General features: G+C 34.8%; 1 protein-coding gene across 1 annotated transcript in view; it reads left to right on the forward strand.

The window, feature by feature from the left end:
- The window catches only part of Fmn2 (formin 2), a 371,367-nt gene that overhangs the window by 81,018 nt on the left and 266,995 nt on the right, over positions 1-23,354 (forward strand). The window contains exons 3-4 of the mRNA XM_071619722.1: positions 4,673-4,820; positions 14,737-14,792. Of these exons, the coding sequence (XP_071475823.1) occupies positions 4,673-4,820; positions 14,737-14,792 (204 nt within the window). The remainder of the gene's footprint in view (positions 1-4,672; positions 4,821-14,736; positions 14,793-23,354) is intronic.

Raw genomic sequence — 23,354 nt, forward strand, 5'->3', positions numbered from 1 at the left:
GTGTCTGATAAAAGAACTCACATGATCTTTTCTTCCCCACTGATTCTCAAGTAGTTAGGTCAACAGTACTCATAGTTTGACCAATTATATCCTCTGTGAAGATTATCAGAAGCAGGAATTACACTATTTCAAGTTTCCTATCTTCAGTTGTTATGGGAGTTATGACATTTATACATGCTCTCCCCCAGCCCCCTGCACACACACCCCGCCCCCCCCCAAAAGACATCATGAAAGCAAAGGCCAGTTGTGGGACCCTTTACAGTTTCTATTTTGCATGATAGTTTTGGTAAGTTACATTTTTTTCTAAGAATTTTTCCATTTTCTCTAATTAAAAAATTTGTTATAGTTATTCCACTACATTCTTTTTTTTCCATTTATCAAAAATGTTTTATTTGTTCTTTTTAGTTATACATGACCACTATCTTCTTAATCACTTGGGTCTGTATGATACCTTTCTCATTTCTGTTTTTTTTATAGTGCTGAGGATCAAACCTAGAGCCTTCTGCATGTTAGGCAAGCTCTATACCACTGAGTTATATTCCCAGCTCTTCATATTCTTTTCTTTCTTTCTTTTGTACTGGGGATTGAACCCAAGGGACTTTACCACTGAGTTATATCTCTGGCCCTTTTTATTTTGACATAGGGTCTCACTAAGTTGTTTAGGGCCTAAATTGCTGAGTCACCCTGAGTCTCTTGAGTGGATGGATTACAGGCATGGGCCATCACCACCACCACTCTCCATTTTCATTTCATACATTGGTTATTTAAATCTCTACCTGATTATACCTGTCAGAGGCTTTCAGTTTTATTTATTTATATTTTTAGAGGACTTCTTTGAAGGCTACTTTATTAGTACTTTTATCTATTTTCTTCTTTGAACTACATTACAAGGGTTTTGTTTTAACTTAATTATTGAGATGCATATATTTTAAACCATTTTATTCCTTTAATATGTATATTTAAACCAAAACATTTCTCTTTCAACATAACTGACTACACCCCAAACTTATGGCATATAATATTTTCATTATAATTAATTTCAGAAATGTTTTCTGGTTTTGATTTTCTTTTTCTTGCTAACTTGAGAATTTTCTCATAATATTTTACCTTTGAGATCATAATATGTCTTAGGGTAGACTTGGTTGATATAAATTTTACTGGTGACCTTTGACCTTTCTGTATGCTTCTGGATATTTGCATTGTTTTCTAGGATTGGGGTGTTTTCTATTACTTTCTCTTTGAATAAACTTTATACTGTTTTGTCATGTTCAAGTCCTTTTTGAACTCCAGTAACTTGAATATTTGTTTTTAATGACATCTCCAAGTTCCTATAAGTTTTCTTCATTCCTCTTCATCCTTTTTTTTTTTTCCTTCTGTGTTTTTTCCAATAGTCTTTTTTGAGCTGACTGATTCTTTCTTCTGTTTGATTTATTCTACTATTGATGCCTTCTATAATGTTTTCAATTTCGCTTAGTATATTTTTCAGTTTAAGGATATTTTTTAATTGCTTCCATCTCGTTGCAAGGATTCTCTGTTATGAGTATTGAAACATTTCTCTGTTTTCTTGAATCTTGTTGAATTTCCTTCAAATAACAGTTTTAAAATTTTTCATGTGAGAATTCAGCAATTAGTTACCTTTTGTTCATTTTCTTGCTCTTTATTTTGAATGATACTTTAGCTCATGGTTCCCAGAAATTTGTTTTGTTTTAAAATGATTTATTTATTTTTTCATCCTTTCTATCCTTCCCTACCCTCTCTCTCCACTTATCCCCTCTCCAACTCCTTTCCCCTTCCCCTTCACTAGTAGTTTCTACTTCCCTGAAAATTCTTGCTGCTTGTCTGTGTCTGGCATGGTCTGTGCATTGAAGGGTTAGGTATTGATTCCAGACTTTATAATTTTGCTTTGTTTGTGCCTATCTTTCCAGAAATTCTACGTTTCTTATTTTCTTTGAACTTGTTATCACTTCCATTGTTTCAGCACCAGATGTCCCCCTAAGTCCAGGTTTCTCACAAGTCAGTCATTGGTGTGTTGCAGTTTCAGCACTTCGGGGAATTCCAAGCACTAGTTTGTCCCAAATCCATCTTTGGTGTGTTGTTCAGCATGAAATGGAAAAATCTAAAAAGGCATAGTCCATTTCTTTCTGCAAGCACTAACCTGGGAGGCCAGGGTAGTTTGAGATTCTCACTAAAGTCACTGGCCTATGAGTATATGTTTTTATATAAAACCATGTAAAGATAATATTATAGTGTTAAGTATTTGAAGATCAAGACAGAAATATAAATTATAAGTGTGAAGACAATGCAGTTATTTAAAAAATCTAATTATGTTATTTATAAAAGGGTGTGAAAATAATTACAGCAAATTAAGTAGTGATTAAAAATGGATTGTATTATATTATGGTACCGATTACTTACTGTTTTTCTGATCTCCCCCACTGCAACACAATTTTAAGGTTATATTATAATTTTTTAATAATTACATGATAAATAGGAAAAAAAAAACTTATGAGTTCAATTCAGTCTACTGTCAGTAGATCCACTTTTTATCCAATCAGTCATCTTATAAGTGATTTAGATGAGTTAAAAATGGATAAAGTAGACACTCCGCCATTTCTCTAATAGTAATGATACTTTATTGCCACTTAGTCCAAAAGGTGTTTGAGAAGGTATGAATTTAGTATAAAAATTTAGTAAGAAGGGATATGAAAAGATAATGAAAAATGTGCTGCTATTAAAATCTTTAAAGAAGAAAAAACAAAAGTAAATAAACAAACAAACAAACAAACAAAAAACTGAGGTGGACCACAAAGGATTAAGACTTATCAAAAACATTCTGAAGGGCTGGGGGTATAACTCAGTGGTAGAGTGCTTGCCTAACATGTGTAAGATCCTGAGTTTGGTCCCAGCACCACAAAATAAAACATTCCGGAATCCCCAAAATTGTGGCAGACAGGCCACGTACTTATTTCTAATAGCCAAAATGAAAAGCACATCTGATCAACCTAATTCACATTGTGTCTATGACTAAAAAAACAAACTCAAAATACCATCCATCTATTTAATTCTTCAGGTAAAGGTGTAAAATTCTAACATGAAATGACTGTATCTTCAGAGCCCTCCTAAAGATAACAATACGTGATGGGATGGGCATTTTTAGCCATTGGCAGTGAATGGGCACCTTATCTCACAGGTCACACCCAAGCAAGGTTTGGTAGAAGCATTTCTTTTTGAGATCAGTGTAACAAGGTGGAGAGCCCTCTGCTGGCATGAAATAGATTTTATCTATGCAACTAAGGGGAGATTATTTAGAGTGTTTCAAAAAATCCATGAACTATGTACTTGGAAGCAATGTTTTACACTTTTATTTCTAATGAAAACTTTCGATTTTTTGTGGGAGATTATTCTTTCTGAAATGTCTAGGCCCATTAAACATGGGTCCTAATGAAAGCAAATCTCAAATCAAATTCTGTCAGACATAGAGACATTTATTAAACAACATTAATGTGCACAAAAGTCCTCTGGAGAGGTCAGAGCATGTCTAACTTGCTACTTGGGTAGGTGCTTGGCCACACCTTTCATGAAAAGTCTGGGTGAAACAAACACAAAAGGAGATGAGATTCTGTGCCTAATTGTTGTCAGCAGGCAAGGAGACATCCTCCTAAGCTACTGGCTGGACATAGCACTGTCCTTGCCTGAGACTTACCCTTTTCAAATATGGGCATATTCTCTAATGTCCTAGCCTAGTAATTACAGTATGGTTTTTGTTTATATTTTGCATTTCATCCCTGCTATATTGTTTTTCTCATTGCTTTATTTGGTGTCAATCAAAAGGTGTTAGGGAACTCTACCTGAATAAGAAAAATTTCACAAAAAGAATATAGGGCACACATATTAAGCAGATACATTTTAACATGGTCAAACAAGTTATTGTGAAAACCTAGTGTCAAGTTTTGCAAGGTGTTTATGGGATTCAAGTGGCTTCCTTTGTGAGTTGTCCAGTTTTTCTTCTGGTGCTAAGTATAGTTACAAGCCTTCACATTATGTCCAGAATCAGTTGGCTGGCAGCTGGCAAAGCCTTTTTAGCCAGAAGATCTCTGTCTAATTCTTTTACTCTTGGCAGGTTCATTTACTTTTTTATGGTTTCTCTCCCAAATAGCTTCCAATCTGGGTCCAAAATAAGGCAATTTTCTGAGTCTTGTGTTGTTGAAGGCAAAGAGGCTATTATTGTTTTTGTGGCACCAAAGTACAACTTATACTCTGAGTTTCCCACAGTGTAAAAACAGTTTTTAAAGGGATATCAGTTCAGTGTTGTGGCTCACGCCTGTAGTTCCAACTAGTTGGGAGGCCAAGGTAGGAGGATCACTTGAGCCCAAGAGTTTGGCAGCAGCCTGGGCAACATAATAAAAACTTATATCAAAAGGCCAATAAAGAAATAAGCAAACAAATAAATAAAAATAAAAGAAAAAAAATAAAACCCATAAAAACAAACAAACAAAAACCACAGATAAAGGGACATTCAAATGAGTTACAACGCCAGTTTAGGGAATTCTCTAATTAATTAGCATACACCTTATTTATGTGCTTTACATAGAAATGCTTTGGCAAGACTTAAGACTCCTATTTTTCATGATTGGATTGATAGTATTTATAATTATTTTATTTTTAAATATAGCAAGATCAACTTTATACCTGGGCTGCAGTCAGTCAACCCACACACTCCCTGGATTACACAGAAGGGCAGTTTCCCAGGCGAGTCCCATCTATGTGGCCACCGTCAAGACCTCCTGATGAAGAACACAGGCCCAAGGATGCTGAAACAGGTAGGATATGGGACAGTGAGTGTTCTGAGAATGTGTATCGTAATGAGTCATTGCAGTGCTTATTGAGTGATGAGTCTGTGCTTCTACGTATTTTTAAGAATCTAACCTGTAGATAGCCCAATTAAAAATCACTGGGAAGGTTGTGCAGTTGAAGATTCTTATACCTCATGCTCAAGAGTGTTGAGTTAGAATTTCAGGGGATAGGATATTGGAATTCTTCATTAATTGCTGTGTATATTGAAGTTTGGGAACCACTGCCTCCACGCATCTCAGTTGGAACCACCACTGGAGGTTGAAGCTCCACATCTTGTTAGGACTAAGATGGCCCTGAAGGGACATTTCTATCCACTGCCTTCAAAAGGTAGCTGGACCTTACCTTTTCCTTCTGAATCTCTTCATTTACTGCTTTCTTTTTACTTAGTTCTTTTTTTTTTTCCCTGTAGAAATAACTGGGAGAGAGAAAATAGAGATATAATTTTATTAACTCTCAATTTTAAATAATTCTTAAATTATACAGCATTCAGATATATACTCTTTTTTTTTTTTCCTTTAAAATTTTTATCCCTGTTTTTTTCTTTCTCTGTTCCTGTTACTGTCTTAAACTATTTTCTGTTACTGGCTGGAAAGATAGTGTGAGATTGGCATCAGTGTTATTTGGAGAAATTCAGTAAAATAATTACCTTTAAGCCAGAATCTGGGAAGGCATTTTGTATTGTTATACAGAATTGAGAATCATATTTGTGCAGCAATGCTTTATACAATTTGTTTACTTTATCCCTTGTTTTTGCTTCATTTTGTCATAATGAATGCCCAACTTCCTCTTGGTAGACTGACCAGAAATAAATATTGACTTCTAATGTATGAGTGAAAAGTAAATAGAAGAGTATCGGTGCTATTTGTAGAACTCTTCATACCAACTTTTTAAAAATGGTAGCATGGATATTAAGAATTAAGAATTTTAACACTCCCCATTTGCTCCACTGAGAGAGAAATAGTCATTAGAAATTCAATTTGGACTTGTGGTGAAACAGTTAAAACACAGGGGCATGGAGCTTATGCTCTGCCACTTAACAGCTTTGTAATCTTAGGCAAATTTTCTAATTACTACACTCTGTTTCTTTATCTATAAAATGGTAACGAGAATAGTGTCTACTGCAAAGGGCTATTTTGAGGATTGTGCAAGTTCATGTAAAGCATTAGAATGCAGAATGCTCTGCCTGATTCAGTGTATTGCTAAAATAATAAATTTTTTTATTATAGTTATGTCATGTCATTATCTTTCTTAATGAGTTCCCTTTGAAATTAACAGTGACTCACAGTGCCAAAGGTATTCCAGGCCCCTGCCCAAAGTTTTGCAAAGGGAACCCAACTACCTCTTTTTTTTCTAAGTCTCTGGGGCATGTGTTTATTCCTTATTTCTTTCCACCAGTGCCCGCAATAGGAGCCTACACTTAACACTGTGTGTCCCTTTTTAAATGTTCATTGCTTTAACACACTGCTTAGTATTCAATAGATGGGCTATACTTCCTAGAATTAACAACAAATGGGAAATAGAATGTAAAAAATCTGTTCCATGTGGGACTGTGTTTATCAAAACACTCATAGAGAGCAATTGATCAGGGCTGAGACAGATTTTCTTAAAAGAGCTTCAGAGATGAGAGGATTCTAACATGATAACACCTGAAAAAAAAGCAACTAAATACAAGCACTTTTATTTTTAAAAAGAAAAACACACAATTAAATGTATCAGTCCCAATACACACTACTGTATTTATGTCAAAAGTTTATTGTTAAAAAATTTAGAGCTATTGATGTAGTAGAATCAACCAATTTCTTGGAGAGCCCTTTAAACATTTGCTCATAACCTGTGTTTGTATCATTGATTGGGGTGATATTTTGATGTGTTCTTCCCTACTGTGTTTTTCTCAACCTTTCTAACTGAAACATCTATATTATCTTCCACATTTTGATGCACTTTAAAAAAAGTCATGAAACGTTTTCAGTTACTTCTAAGTAACTGAAGGAGCACTTGATTAAAAGTTGATTGAAAGTGATCATCTGAATTTTAGTTTGGTAAAGATGATAGTTGGAATTTATACCAGGGAGTTTATAATCAAGATTCTTTTTTCATTATTTGATGTAGCTTGAGAAATACGAGAGCAAATAATTTTTAATACAATAACTTGTTTCCCTTAAAAATATGCATTCTTGAAGGGGACGGTGGAGGTAAATACAAAGTAATTTAACAGTGACTTTTTTTCTCCAATTGATCTGTTATCCATCCAAATAGCCAAAAAACATTCATTTCTCCAAAGTGATCTAGTGGTGTTTTCTGGGTTTTTCCTGCTGTGTCCCCTTTCTAGGGCTGGGGTTGTAGCCCAACAGTAGAGCACTTGCCTAGCAAGTGTGACACACTAGGTTCAATCCTTAGCACCCCATAAAAGTAAATTAAACAAAATAAACGTGTTGTATCCATCTACAACTAAAGAAACTAAAACAAAACAAAACATGTGTCCCCTTTCAATTTGAATTTATCTATTTATTCATTTATTTTTTATTGATTTAAAAAAAATAAATGACAGTGGAATGTATTACAATTCTTATTACACATATACAGCACAATTTTTCATATCTCTGGTTGTAAACAAAGTATGTTGACACCAATTCCTGTCTTCATACATGTACTTTGGATAATGATGTCTATTACATTTCACCATCCTTGCTAATCCCCTGCCCCCTCCCTTTCCTTCCCACCCCTCTGCCCTATCTAGAATATCTAGGAATAGATATTCCCCTCATGCCTCCCCACACCCCATTATGAGTCCGCCTCCTTATATTAGAGAAAACATTTGGCATTTGTTTTTTGGGGATTAGCTAACTTCATTTAGCATTATCTTCTCCAACGCCATCCATTTACCAGCAAATGCCATGATTTTATTCTCTTTTTTTGCTGAGTAAAATTCCATTGTGAATATATGCCACTTTTTTTTTATCCATTCATCCACTGAAGGGCATCTAGGTTAGCTCCAGTTTAGCTATTGTGAATTGTGCTTCTATAAACATTGATGTGGCTGTGTCCCTGTAGTATGCACTGTGTCCGTTGGGTATAGACTGAGGAGAGGGATAGCTGGGTCCAATGGTGGTTCCATTCCAGATTTCCAAGGAATCTCCATACTGCTTTCCATATTGGCTGTACCAATTTGCAGTCCCACCAGCAATATATGAGTGTACCTTTTCCCCGACATTCTCTCCAACACTTATTGTTTGTCTTCATAATAGCTGCCATTTCTGACTAGAGTGAGATGATATCTTAGAGTAGTTTTGATTTGCATTTCTCTAATTGCTAGAGATGATGAACATTTTTTCATATATTTGTTGATTGATTGTACATTCTCTTCTGAGAAGTATCTGTTCAGGTCCTTGGCCCATTTGTTGATTGGGTTCAATTTGAATTTAAAGTAAAATAGTTCAATGACTTTTTTCTTTTTCTTTTATACTACTGGGATAGAACCCAGGGCCTCACACATGCTAGGCAAGTTTTTTGTCACTGAGCTACATCCCATTTTTTTTTTTTATTTTACTTTGAGACTGGATCTCACTAAGTTGCTGAGGCTAGCCTCAAATTTGCCATTCTCCTGTTTTAGACTTCCTGGTAGATTGGGTTACAGATGTATACCACTATGCCCAGTAACTTTACTTCCTTTTGAAGAAGGAGGACTTGCAGGTCCATCTTAGAAAATCGAGAACTTTTTTTGTTCCTCATTTTTTTTCTAGCTCTTTTAAAAAATTGGTCATTAATTCACATATTTAGCTAGTTCAGATTAAATGCCTCTTTTGTTTTTTCACATATCTCACTTTAATTTTTGCATGATACCATCTGTAAAATAGTTTTTTCTTTACCTTCATATATTAATGAAAGAATAACCCTTCTTCATGTCAGTTTGAAGTGCTGAGACTGAGGTGATATCTTGGTGCCTCATCTCACCAGTGAGCTACAGAAGGATCACAGATTCCTGTGAATCCTTGCTTCCCTTCTGGCACTCTGTGCAGTCCACACATCTCCACTGATGGGCTTATGGTATGTCAACTGTCCTTTTGAATTCTATAGAAGGCCTCGTGGAAGTATGGGCCGGCTGGAAAGAAAGTTAGGTAGTGATGTGCTCTATTACTATTGGTGTTGGAAGCATTTATAAGGAGAAAATCTTTCCATTTATCTTGTTTTCTCTTTACTTTTTCTCTCTTCTTGTCTCCTTATGTATAGGATGCAACCACTCCACCCGATCCCCGGTTGTTTTTTTCTGGAGTGCTGTGATATTTTATTTATATTTCTATCATTTGCAGGATCTATGGATTATAATTTACTTCCTTTTACATACACACCTTCCTATAAAATCCCATCATTTCAAGACCTTTTGGCACATAGTATATACTTAACTCTTTGAATGAATAAATGAAGATCTTTATTTTGGAAAAGATCTAAATAAATAAAATACCTGCTAAGCACACAAGTGGTGCAAGATTAGAGGGAAAGTCTTGTGTGTGTACTGAAACAGTTCCTGGACCATTTTAGAGGCTCAAATACCAAGTGTTAAAGATCATTTGATGGATATATAAAAAAATCAAAGAGATAATTAACTTGAATTTTTAAATTCATGTAGCATAAAAATCAAACTGTGTAGATATGAATAGGAATGTGATCAATCTTATTTCATCAATAGAAAACCAAATCCCTTACCTTTCTTTGAAATCAATGCCCAGAGAGCAAATAAAGACTTATTTTGGAAAGGTAATTCATATACAGAAAATTATAGAATGAAAAACATATATGTATGTATATATGTATATATGTATGTATACATGACTTGAGTGTAGTTCAGTGATAGAACACTTGCCTAACGTGTACAAGGCCCTGAGTTGGATACCCAGCTCTGCAAAAAGAGAAAGAAAGAAATTGTATGGAAGATGATCTGGTAGAAATAAGACAGAAAAATTTCTGAAGATATCCTAAAAAAAAAAAAAGTCTGTTTCTGTGCTGGCTGGATGAATTGTAACTCACCTTTGCTCTACAAAGGATTTGAGCAGCTTATAAATATCTATGTCTAAAAAGATCATAAAGAAATGTATCATCTAAAAGGAATTTAGGATAGAACAATAAAATGAAGTGGAGTTAAACTAGAACACTGAAATGTATCTTAGAAATTCCTACAGTTTATTTTAAAGGTGCTTGGAAATTTATCAGAGAAAAAAGGGAAATATGAACAATTCTGTGTGATCCTCAATGTCCATGAGATTGAAAACAACAGTTTCTCAGAGACACACAACTTTGGTGGCCTCTAATAATGCCCCCCCCCCCCATGCTTCTGATGGTCCCTAAGAGATTTTGTGTGATGTAATGCAATTGTAGTAATATAATTCATTTACATGTTTTGTCTAAATGCTTTAACACATATTTGTGGGAATTCTGTAAAGGACCAAGGGTAAATTGATAGTGTTCTATCCCTCTGAGTGTCTCACTTAATCAAAAGATAAGATACAGACTAGAGGGACTGTTTCCAGCAGAGAATGCTTGTGTGTTTGCACATGCATGAATATGTGTGTATATTTAGGGGCCAGTAAAACTGAACAAATTTCTCTTTAGCTAGCTGAATTCTGGGTGTGGATATCTTTTGTTGACAGTGAGGAGCAGATTCATGCTATTAAATAAATAAGTAAGCAGAACATAAGTTTTATTCCATTTAGGAAAATTTAAATGTTTAACTCCATTTTCATTTCTCGAGGACATAGTATATCAGATTAAAAACATATACCATTTATTAAGTGAACCAATCATAAGGCATGCTGTTTAAATGAAGTTTAGTGAATTTTCTTTCAATAAAATTTACTAGATTTGAATCAAATTGATGTACACCATTAGAGAAGCTGAATTTAATAATTTTATATATATTTAGAAATTTACATTTAAGTAAATTTTATATTAAGTAAATTATATAAAGTAAATTTAAGTAAAAGTATTTTTACTTAAAATGTAAACCTGCTTAAGGCTTCTTATTTTTAGAAGGCATAGTTGATATAGTTGAAAGGGGAAATTTTTATTTTCCTTTTTTATCAAAAATGTATATCTTATTCATTATCTTGTTGATATCTCTACAAATATGAAACTCATATGTTTTGTTTTATGAGTGATGGGCTTATTTTATGATAAAGAAATTCCTTCTGAAAATATTGGAATTGTATGTATCCCAGAATTTTAGATTATGCTCAGAGTTGTATGAAGTAACTTTTTAAAAAAATAGAATATTTAAAGTTCTGTCACGAATTTCTGTCTCCCTTTTTGCTTCATAGTGATTTAAAAACAAAACAAAACAGAACATTTAGTTTCTTAAATTTTCAAAAGGGTGAGTGAAGGCGGTGGCAGTTTTTGTATAGCCCTCTCACTGAGTTATTCTCTGAAAAGAACAACTCTACTCGATGAATATTTAGTAAAGATGGCCTATCAGTCTCAGAGCTGGTTAAATGGTTTAACACATATTTGTGGGAATTCTGTTAAGGACCAAGGGTAAATTGATAGTGTTCTATCCCTCTGAGCGTCTCACTTAATCAAAAGATAAAATATAGAATAGAGGGACTATTTGCAGCAGAGAATGCTTGTGTAAACCTGCTTAAGACTTCTTATTTTTAAGGCAATTCTGGAAAGTGCCCTGGCTCCTGGGAGGAGTAGACTGTTGGTAACAAGTACATTGGTTTATGTGAGTTGATCACTTTCATCCAGGGACCCCTATGAGTGTTAAGATAAAACTGAGTTCTCAACTCTACCTGCATGGAGATTCTAGTGTTGAGACCTTACTCAGGAGCCAGTTCATTTATTTGTTCCAACCATGCCAACTTTTCTAGGCTACTTTTACCATTTCTTGGGCTTTCTTTATTTTTTTTCTTCCTATGCCTTCTTTACCATATTTTTTCTCTTTTATTCTCTATCATTTTCCTTCCCTTTCATATTTTTATTTCTTAGCTGTGTTCATTCACTTGCCCTTTATTTTGCAGTAGAGTTATTCCATGCATCTTTTTTCTTCTCAAAATCCTGATGCTCTAAATTTCCTACATTCCAGCTTCTGATTTTGAAGAGAGAATTTTGAGATATAAATTTTTCTTAAATGTGTGAACACATGGCTTCAAGGAAATGAAGAGAACAGTGAAAGGGATAAAGGTTAGAATAGGAGAATAAATTCCATTCAAGTAGCTATTGGACTGGAGGAAAACTGGGAATTTGGGCATAGGTATTCAGAATGCTTGATAACATTTATAGTAAGCATTGTTTTCTAATACATTGTTCTGATAAATTGCACTGTTCTTATTGACCACCAGAGTCAGAAGTTTGTTTTGGGGGGCAGATTACCAGGTCATAAACTATAGAAAAAAAAGCTATGAAGCATTGTATGCATTTCTTTTTCTTTTCTTTCTTTCTTTTTTTTTTGGTGTGGGTACCAGGAATTGAACTCAGGGCCACTTTACTACTAAGCCCCAGCCCCAACCCTATTTTGTATTTTATTTAAAGACAGGGTCTCACTGAGTTGCTTAGCGCCTCACTTTTTTGCTGAGGCTGACATTGAACTCACAATCCACCTACCTCAGCCTCCTGAGCAGCTGGGATTATGGGTGTGTGCCACTGTGCCTGGCCCATGGTATGCATTTCTAATGTAAAGAACTACCAGGAGATCACTTGACTGTTCTAGGGCTATCAAAATAGAAACAACAAGAAAAGAAAGTTTCCCCCATATGTACCAAGGCAGGATTTATCTTCAATCTATTATTTGGGAGGATTTGGAAGTAATAAAACATAAGAGTCTTCCAGATTTGGGATTTAACTGTTGACTAGCTTTGATACTAAAGATCTTTATTCAAATTTGGTGAACTCTGGTGTTGAATTCTAAGAGTTTTTTGGAGTTGTCTGGAATTATGGTTGTATTTTAAGTCTACTTGTTTATGTTCTGCTGTCACCATAACATCTATTGGTGACTACTTCAAGCTTTTCTCAATGATTTTGTTTTGAAAAACAACTCAGCTAAAGTTCAAGAAGTAGCCAAAGGCAAGGCAAGTATCTTTGCTACCTCTTATAAAATCCTTATTCTCTCTTTCCCTACCCAGCTCACCCAACTTTTCATGGTGGCACCCAGTTTCATATCTTGATCATTCTTTTGATCTTTCACTTATTTTCTTATTCATTCCTATAATTACTTAGTAAATTTTTTTAAGTAACTGCTATGTGCCAGGTACTATTCTAGATGTTTTGGAATATGATAGAGGAACAATTTTGACACAAGTCGCTGCTTTCATGGAGCTTATGTTCCAGTGGAATTGAGAGATAATAAGTAGGCACATCAAGTAAATTGTGGAATGTAGGATGTGATGGTCCATGTTTTGGAGAAAGTAAAGACTGGGAATAGGGAATGTTGCAGGGTACGGAGTTGCTACTTTAAATAGATCACTCCAGGAGGCTGGAGCAAAGTCCTGAGGGACGGGTCAAGGAAGCAGGGCATGCAGATATCTTGAAGAAGAATGAGCACTCTGAGCTTTAGAGAATAGCTGCTGTGGCTTTGGAGACCTGGTGGAGTAGGGAATCATTGGTATATTAGAGAATGGAGAGCTTGCCCAGGTGGCTGGAGCATAGTGAGCAAGGGGGAAAGGCAAAGGTGGTTAAACCTGTTGGGTATCATGGGCAGGTCAAACAAGGCCTATGGACCTGTCTTAATATGGTGATATTCATCTGAGCACAATGAAAACTTTCAGTGTAGCTTAATGGTATGTTATCTGTTTAAATACTAAGTACTTTTTTATTATTCTGTAGCATTGTCACGTGCATCAGTTACAAAGCTATTGAATTGGGAATGTCAACATGATTGTGAAAAGTGCCTGCTATACTTTGTGTCCTGTATCTGGTCTGTCAGTCACCAGGAGCAATGTGATAGGCAAGAGACATAACCTTTAGTCTTCATCCTACCACCAACTGCTTGTGTTAACTGCTGGGGATTCTTATCTTCAAATACAGAGGGTGGATGAGATTAGTGGTTTTCAGGCATTGGGAACTCCTAAAGCCCCTTTTAATTTTTTAATTAATTAATTAATTAATTTTTGGTACTAGGGATTGAACCCTGGGACACTTTAACACTGAACTACATCCCCAGTCCTTTTTATTTTTTTAATTTTGAGACAGGGCCTAAGTTGCTGAGGCTGACCTCAAACTTGGAATCTTCTTGCTTCAGCCTCAAAAGACACTGGGATTACAGGAATGCACCACCATGCCCAGCTTTATTTTTAAGTTTTTAAATTGCATTCAGGCTTCACTTAGAAGAAAGTTCCCCTCAGCTTAAACAAAATTCCCAGTGTGGTTATCTCTTTTGTTTTCCAGTGTGATGAATTTGCAGTCTCATAGAATTTCAAATGACAATATTCCTTCTGAATCCTTTATTACTCAGTGTTTCAATAACAGTATTTACTATCTCTCATTGAAGTCAGAAGATAATATGTCAACAGTTAGATAAGGCTTTTGAGATCCCATCCTTCAAGATTGAGGTGGCTTCCATTATATATGAATTTTAAATAAGTGACTAATATAAGTAAACATCTTAGTCAGTACTCCTAGCACAACAATATAGAGATTAGCACTGAGAAAAATAACTGTGTTTGATGTGCAGAGAAGGACCATTCCAATTTTTAAAAATAATGAATGACGTGAGTGTTTGTCATTATATGTGTTATATTCTGCATATAGTCATATTCTCATAATCCATTAATATATTTGGAAGAGAGACTGAATATTTTTAGTACTTATGGTTAAAGATATATTTCACTGAAAATTTTAATTTTTTGACTAAGAATATTTTTTTAAAGATATTGACCGCTTGCTTCCTTTCCAATCCAGAATCTCAATCTGCTATTTTGGAAACTCCGGAAAAAAGTTCAGATGCTGCCCAGCAGGTAAGGAGATCTTATTAGGATGTCAAATGTTTATCTCATTTATCTTAACATCTTGAAAGGCTCTGTGATTTATCTTCCAGTCTGCTCTGCTGGCTGGGTTGTCCTTGTTCCCCTAAGCCTTTAGGGGAACTGTTCAGGCAGAAGGGGATATTTTCTTTTATTTGTGTTTTTCATGGAAAATCGGCCTTGAAGTGGAACTGAGTACAAGTTTTTCAGAAGCTACATCATTCTATATCCAGCCAAAGAGCTGGGCCCAACAACAGCTGTCTCCAGCAGGAAAATCTGGCCACTTTAGGAGACTTCTCTTCTGAGATGGGCCTGGCTGAATAGTCCGATGGATACTTTCTTTAAAATAATCTTTCAGAGCTTTTCTAAAATCAAATAAGACTTTTTCCCCCCTTGGTGGTGGGAGTGGGATTTAGGCCCTTGTATAGGCTAGGCAAGCAATCTACCACAAGCTACATTCCCAGCCTCTTAAGTTTTTAAATTGCTTTGGTGGAAAAAATATTATTTAGTATCTGTTTAAATCCATGGTGCTTTTTTCTGTTACAGAAGAAGCCAAAAGTTTTGTCTTTTTTTTTTCTTGTGCTTAAATGGACTTATTATTTTAAAAAAAAAAATTGGCAAGGAAGATAATATTTTTGTGGAACAATAATTATGGATAGTAGTTGATATTTTATATATAAATTTTTTGGTTTAATTTATTTATACTTTTGTCCAACTATGCTTCTGAAAATAACTTAGTGCTGTTAGAAATCAACAATAAAGGGGATGTTTGTTCTGTTGAGTGCGGTCTAGCAGGAAAAAAGAGGACTCATACTTGTGTTCTACACCCAGATCTGTTTCTGGTTACTATGTAATGACATATGTAGAGGATCTGGGACAGTGCCATTCTCTGTAAATTAAAGAATTGTTCATCCTTTAAAACTGTTAAAAGCCTAAATTTAGAGTCTATTTGCTAAGTGAAATAAGCTAATCCCAGAAAGTCAAAGGTTGAATGTTTTTTTTTTTTTTTTTTTTTTTTCTGATATATGGAATCTAGTCTAAAATGAAAGAGAGAGAAGAAACAAGTATTTGTTTGGGGGGCTTCCATCAAAATAAAAGAAAGATCAGGGGAGTAGAAGAAAGGGACTGAGGAAGCATGGGATAAGGGAAAAACAGTAGAATAATCCCATCTAAATAAGAAAATAGGAGGAAGGAGAAGAGTAAGGCTAAGGGAAAGTACTGGGAACTGATATTCATGTATTTATAATTATGAATATGATATTTCACGTATAATTTTGTCAAAAGGAATCCTAGCATTATGTGTAACTAACTTGAATCAATTAAAATTGAAGGAAAAAAAATTTTAAAAACTAACTTTCCATTTGAAGAAGCAGCCTTGCATCATACATGAAAATTGTGCTCCCCCTGGAGGAGAAATGAGGCATAACATTAGCATAGAAAATAGTCCATGATGTTTCACAAAAATACAGCATCATATGTGCTATTATAATTAAAAGCAAATCTGCTTGTAAGGGCAGTGTAATCAAGTTTTTTCAGCTTATTTGTTTTTGCCAGTGAAGGGACATACATCAACCTGGGGGTACTTGGAGAGGCATGGTGGACTCAGCTGATGGGTTATTTAATTAACTACAATCTAACCGAAAGTGAATTAGATAAAGCTAAAAAGAGGGAAAAGAGAAATAGTAAATTCAGTAAAATTAAGAAAAAAGAATGCCTTTAACACATCATCTCATTATCTTTTGAGCTTTTTGTTGTTGTTAAGGTAGTCATGGTTAAATTGTTACCTGAAAGAAAATGTTAATTTTTTCTAAATTTTATGTTCAAGTGATACTTGACTGAATTCTTTGTTGTATATGATACTGCCAAAGAGAACCTAGACAAGAAGTATTCTGTAATAACAACATGATAAAACATGTACAACACTGTCTTCTATATTAATATTATAGTTATAATATCTTTAAAATACACACTCATGTGGAATATTATTATTTATTTATTTTTGGTACTGGGGATTGAACCCCGGGGTACTTTATTCCTGAGCTACATCCCCATTCCTATTTATTTATTGTTACTGGGGATGAACCCAATGGCATTTAACCTCTGAGCCACATTCCCAGCCCTTTTTTATATTTTATTTAGACACAGGGTCTTGCTAAGGTGCTTAGGGCCTTACCAAGTTGCTGAGGCTGGCTTTGACTTGCAGTACTATTGCCTCAGCCTCCCAAGCTGCTGGGATTACAGGCATGTGCTACCTTGCCTGCTCTCATCCGTTTTTTACTTTTTATTTATTTTGAGTCAGGGTCTTACTAAATTGCTTAAGACCTTGCTAAGGCTGGCCTTGAACCTGGGATCCTTCTGTGTCAGCCTCCTGAGTTGCTAGATTACAGCTGTGTGCTGATGCACTTGGCTTATGTGAAAGATTATTTAGTGATTTTTCTCTTTTCCTTGAGGTATGGTGTATGGTAAAATATATTGCAGTAAGCAGAAAACCTGGTGGACTAGGGGATTTAAAAACAGAGACTTAAGGGTGAAATAGATTGAATAAATATTCATTATTTGAACAATGAAGTGTCCAGAAGTCAAGAAATATTATAAATTAACTAAGAGTTAATAATATTTGGAAGAAGTTGAGGTTAAGAACATAACAATGGCATGACTGACTTTTGCGAACGTTGACTCCTTGTTATAAGTTTTTTTTTAATGGACTGGCTCATTTTCGATGATGTTTTTTATTTTTCATAAAAGTCTAAGTAACTGACCATAAGGGTGATACAAGGAACTAGAGTTATCAACCTACTACTGTATACTTATTGTTTTACTATATTATATTGTGTATTCCTTACAATACTTCTTTAAAATAATTGTTTTAATTCACATTTTACTGATAGAGAAAAGTGATGTTGATAGGAGGTAACAGTAATTTGCCTAAAGCCACAAAATTGATGAAGGGAAAAACTAAGATTAGAGCATATGCATTTGATTCTATACCTCTACAATGATAAAAACTCATACTTTTACAGTGCAAAGCACCCTAAGGCTTTTTAGTATCATTTTATTCCAGAACCATTAGATGGAGGAGATGAGAAATTAATTTTGTTGTCCTAATAATTTTAAGCTCTATTATTTATAAGAATTAGATGTCAAGATACATTATAGATACATATAGGTATATTAGTTTACCTATACATTTGGAAGTTCGATGTGCTAAATTGTGATAGTTTTACTAAATTTAGTGTTTTATTGCTTTTTTTTTTTTTAAAAAAAAAAGGCTTTATGATTTTTCACATTAAGCACCTTGCTCTTTTCTTTTTAGTCACTAGATGGCAGCTCTGTATCTTTGTAAATTACCACTGCAAAGGAAGTAAGAGGATTTAGGCCTGTTTGCTCTATATGAATAATAAATATTGCAGGTTTGCTGGTCCATCTGGTACTGCCTGCAGTGTTCTGTGGTCAGAATGAGATCCCCAGGACTGCTTGGTCAGCTCTGCAGCAGAGTTGGAAAGCATCTTTCAGGTTTTTCTTCAGATGTGTGTTCAAGGCATGTGTTCTCTCAACTGAAGCTAATTGGAATTTATTAAATGAATTTTGACTTTACTCTCTCCCTGTAGTTAATAATTCCGAGAGCTCAATATCTGCATTAAAAAAACAAATCTGAAAAATCTGTATTGTTCAAAGAATTATGTCATTAACTGAAATAGGACTTTCAATATTCTTCTCTTATCCTTTGATATTTGAAATATTAAATCCTTTTATACTCTAAAGGATTATAAATAGTTAAGTGTCAATTATTTTGTCTAAAAATGTTTGCTTCAAGTTAAATATTGGTGTACATAGCATGCTTTAACTGGTTGTCATAAGGTTTAACCTATTTTTTGTTCTTGAAATTATATACAAAATTTTTATTTTGAAGCATTTTCCTAAAACTCTTTATCTTTCTAATGTTAATAGATCACTTGAAAGGTAAACAGAATAAAAAAATTTTGATTTTTAAACACTCTAGCTGTAGGTAATGATTGATAATATCAGATAATTAAAAGTTAAATTACAATATTTATTAGTAATGAATAGCCACATTTATGACAAAGTGCTAAGCAATAAAAAGAAACATATAAGGACTATCTTATATATGTTGAACAGTTTATATGCTAATAAGTTCTCAAGTGTCAGAACAATATTCCTTTCCCATCAGCCCTAGAGGGGCCCCTTATTACCCAATTCAATTACAAATTTACTTGAATTAAAAATTATTTTCCATTGGATTTTCTTAAAGTATCGATATAGTGCTCTTTATACAATGACCTCTCTGTACAATTTATTAGTTTTTCAGAAGTATCTTAATTTAGGAACAAATAAAGGAAACAGGAAAATGATGTGGAAAACTTAATTCACGGTACCTGAAAGATCATGTGTCTTGGCATAGAAAGTGTCTTGGCACAGAAAAAATTTGAAAAGTAAAAGACATCAGATTAAAAGAAAGGTGTGAGGTGAAAGTAATTCTGAAGAAATGGTGATGTATACTTACAAAAGCAAGGCGTCATTTGAATTAGGATAGAATGCAATGGACATATGGAAGAGTTAGGAATAAAAAATATTGTTTAATACAAGGTCCTTCCCATCTCTAAAGGAAAAGTTATATAGGTTAATCTACCATCTCTAACCCAAAATGCTTCAGAATCTGAAACTGCTTGTGCTCCAGCATGATGCCACAAGTAGAAAAAAATTCCATTACCATGAAACTTTGTGTGATATGCAAAATTATTAAAAATATTGTAAAAAGTTCCTTCATGCTATGTGTACAAGTTATATATGAAACTAATGAATTTCACATTTAGACTTGGGTCACATTCCTAAGATATCTTATTAAATGTATGCAAATACTTCAAAATGAAAAACAACAACAACAACAACAAAAAACGGAAATCCCAAACACTTCTGATCCCAAGCATTTTGGGTGAGGGATATTTGACCTATATGAACTTACAAGGATTACAAATCAACGAAACAATTCACAAGATAAGTAAATAAGAAAAATATAAACCAGAGTAAGAAAAATAGGGCTTAGGGGGCGAGACATTAGAAACCATGGGTTAGCCATTCTTACAGTCCACCTCAATGTCGAATCATTCATTCTAAGATGTTTAATAAGTACTTTATAAGTGTTCTAACCTCATCCATGGATTAAGCTTTGATGGGATTCGTAGCTGAATGTACTATTGTGAGGGTGGTGGAAACTGTAGGAGGTGGGACAATTTTGAAGAGGACTATATCTTGTCTCCATCCCTTCTTTTCTCTCTATTTTCTGGTTCCCATGAGCCATAGATTTGCTCTAACACACCCTCCCCTCCATAATGTTCTGCCTCACTACAGGCCCACAGCAATGAGGCCAAGGTACTATGGACTGAAACCTCTGGAACTATTCAAAGTAAATCTTTCCTCCTTTATGTTGTTTTTCTCAGGTATTCTGTCATAGGAGTAGAAAGCTGACTATATAGAATGTTTATCCCTTGTCAAAAATTTGCTGACGTACTGTATGCAAAATATTTGTGGTAGATATTGAGGGAAATACAAGGTATTACAAGACAATGTCCCAGTTATTAAGCAGTTAAGTTAAAGGGATATATCTCTTCTTTGTACTTGAAATGATATGCAAGATGTAAGGTAATTCTGCTAAGATATGTAGCGTATTTGTATTACAGAACTTAAAATCAATGGGAAAGTTTTTGAGAAACTATAAGGACAGTTTCTTTGATCAACTCCTTATTTTGGGCAGGTGGAGGAATAAGAGTATTTCAGGAGGGAGAAGAGAGTAAAGGTAAGGCAGTGGTGTTGGGGTGGGAGGGGCAGTAATCCAGGTGATGTGAGAGGCAGCTTGCTTTCAGCCTCTTGGCTTCTCTATGCATCCTGACAGCCCTTGGAGAGCCCAGAGCCCATTGATTGCTACAGCAGTCTCTTGACAGGTCTTCTTACTTTGAGTCTTAATCCTGTCTAATCTCTCTTCCACAATGCCTCCAGAGTTATCTTCCTAAAAATTCAAATTCACTGATGTCTAATATCTTTTTAGATTTCATTCATAGACCACTCATAGTTTTTGAGAAAAAATACAGACTCCTGAGCTTGATAGATAGGGTTTTCTCTTGCCATCCTGTCTTTGCCTGATCATTCACTATTTCCTCTTGTTGGGCTTATTCCAGCCTTTAAAATACCCTAGCTTTTTGAAACTTAAGAGTCCTTTGTATTCGTCTGTATGTATGTGTTTCTTCCACACTCATACTTCCCCTATTTTAATTTACATAATTTTTATTACTTAACCTAAACTCATCAAATTTGACTTCCTCTTTGACATATTACCTGAGGAGCCTCAGTCCATAGGCTCTTTTCATGTCCGCATTCTATGACACCCTATAATTTATCTCCCTTTTCAATAATCATTAAATATACAATTAAATTCTTTAAGGATAAGACTATTAGTACTTTCCTTGTCCCTCCCATGTCTAACACAGGACCTGACATTATGGGGATCACAGAAAATGTTTGATGAAAGAGTAAACATATGAGAGACCTGGTGAGAGAGAGCAGAGTGTGCATCTTGGGGAGTGGTAGAAAATTTGCTTATATTCATACCATAGTGGTTGAGAATGTGAGCTTCGGACCAGTTTGCATGGGTATGAATTCCAGTTATTCCACTTGTAACTGAGGAACTGTCAAAGATAAACAAAACCAGATACTAGTAAAGATGGTAAGGTCAGATATTACTCTGTAGTAGCTATTGCAACAGGGAGAGGTGACAGAGATGACAGCATTTTAAAGGGAAAATGGAGAAACAGGGAGAAGAGTGTGAGGAGACTCAGGAGAGTCAAGGAAGTGAAAATTACAAGGGGCTCATTAGTGTAAAAGGATTAGACCAGCAGTGTCTGCTAACGGCAGTTATTGAAGTTAGGATCCTTTGTTTCCCCCAGAGACCAGGAAGTAGAGTTCCTATCTCTAGGTGTTGGTAAAATAAACAACAAATTTTTTTGGTAGTCTTGAGTTTTCTTATGTAGGCACTCTAAGGGGGTGTGTGGTCTTGAGCCGTTGGACAGCATGATAGTGTTTGTTCAAGTCTTTGTAGGCCACGGTTGAGGCCTAGTCAAGAAGAGGTGTCAGAGATCTGGCTGGAGTTATGAAGGAGAGAATCTTTTTCAGAATTTTTCTTTGTCTATTTTCTGTTGCTACAGAAAATGGAATATTATAGACTGGGTAATTTCTGAAGAATAGAGCTCACAGTTTTGGCAGCTGGAAAATCCAAGAGTGTGGCACCAGTATTTGTTGAGGACCTTCTTACCATATCACAACATGAAGTCAGGGTTATTCTCTGATTAGTTGACAAAAATTTAACCAAAGGTTTGCAGGAATTTAACCCTGTGTTTCCTGTAGGAGCACGAGTTCAAAATTGATTACTTCACAATATGGCAGAGTGCAACATTTCAAGGGACAGAGCAAGTGCGCTAGCTCAGTCTTCCTTTGATAAAGACACTACTAGCATCATGGTGGCCTCTTCCCTCACGATCTCATCCAATCTTAATTCCCTCCCAATTACCATTTTTGGAAGTATTTAATTATTTTAACTGTGGATCAGGTTTTCAACACACGATTTTTTTTTTTGGCGGGGGGCATATTCAAACCATAGAAGAAATTTAGTAGAACTGCTAATGAAATGTTAGTTATTAGAGTTGTTATGAGATTTATTATGCTTTTCAGGGAAATTGTTTTACTCTGTGCCTTAGTTTCCTCATGTATAAAATGGGCATAATAACAATTCCTATCTCTTAGGGTTTTGGTGGGTTTTAAATGCATTCATTTATGTAAAGTGCTTTGTAGAGATTCTGGCACTTAGGAAACACTCAACATATTAGCATATTTTAATATTATCTGAGCAATATTCTGTGTATTTAAAAATTGCTTTCGTAATATAGTCAATCATTATTTGTCAGTTGTGTATTGCAAACTCACTTACTTGCTAAAATTTATTGTATTCCTCAAAACAATATTCATGTGGTACTTTCATGGTCACTTGCAAACATACACAGAGTATTAAAACTTTTAGTCTCTCAACTATGTATATTGAGCAAGGGGAAGCTCTGCTTTCTTATTTTAGCTTTAATCTGTAAACAAGTATCTTTTTGTTGTCTATTTTAATGCCATGTTTTTTACCTTTTTATATTTTTGCCTGGTGATTTCACTGTTTAAAATGGTTCCCAATCTTAGTGCTAAAGAGCCATCTGGTGTTCCTAAGAGCAGGAAGGCTATGATGTGCCTTATGGAGAAAATGCAGGTCAGATGAGCTCTGTTCCAGCATAAGTTACTGTGAGGCTAGCCATCAATTCAATATTAATGAATCAGCAATAGGTATTAAATAAGGTGTCTTTCAGCAGGAACACACATGAAGTCAGGGTTATATTCTGATTAGGTGACAAAAATTTAACCAAATGTTTGTAGGAATCTAACCCTGTGTTTCCTGTAGGAGCAGGAGTTCAGTATTGATTACTTCAGTGTTTGCAGTTACTTTATTCATAACTA

This window comes from Marmota flaviventris, chromosome 12 (genome assembly GCF_047511675.1).
Source record: "Marmota flaviventris isolate mMarFla1 chromosome 12, mMarFla1.hap1, whole genome shotgun sequence".
In the NCBI taxonomy this organism is placed as follows: domain Eukaryota; kingdom Metazoa; phylum Chordata; class Mammalia; order Rodentia; family Sciuridae; genus Marmota; species Marmota flaviventris.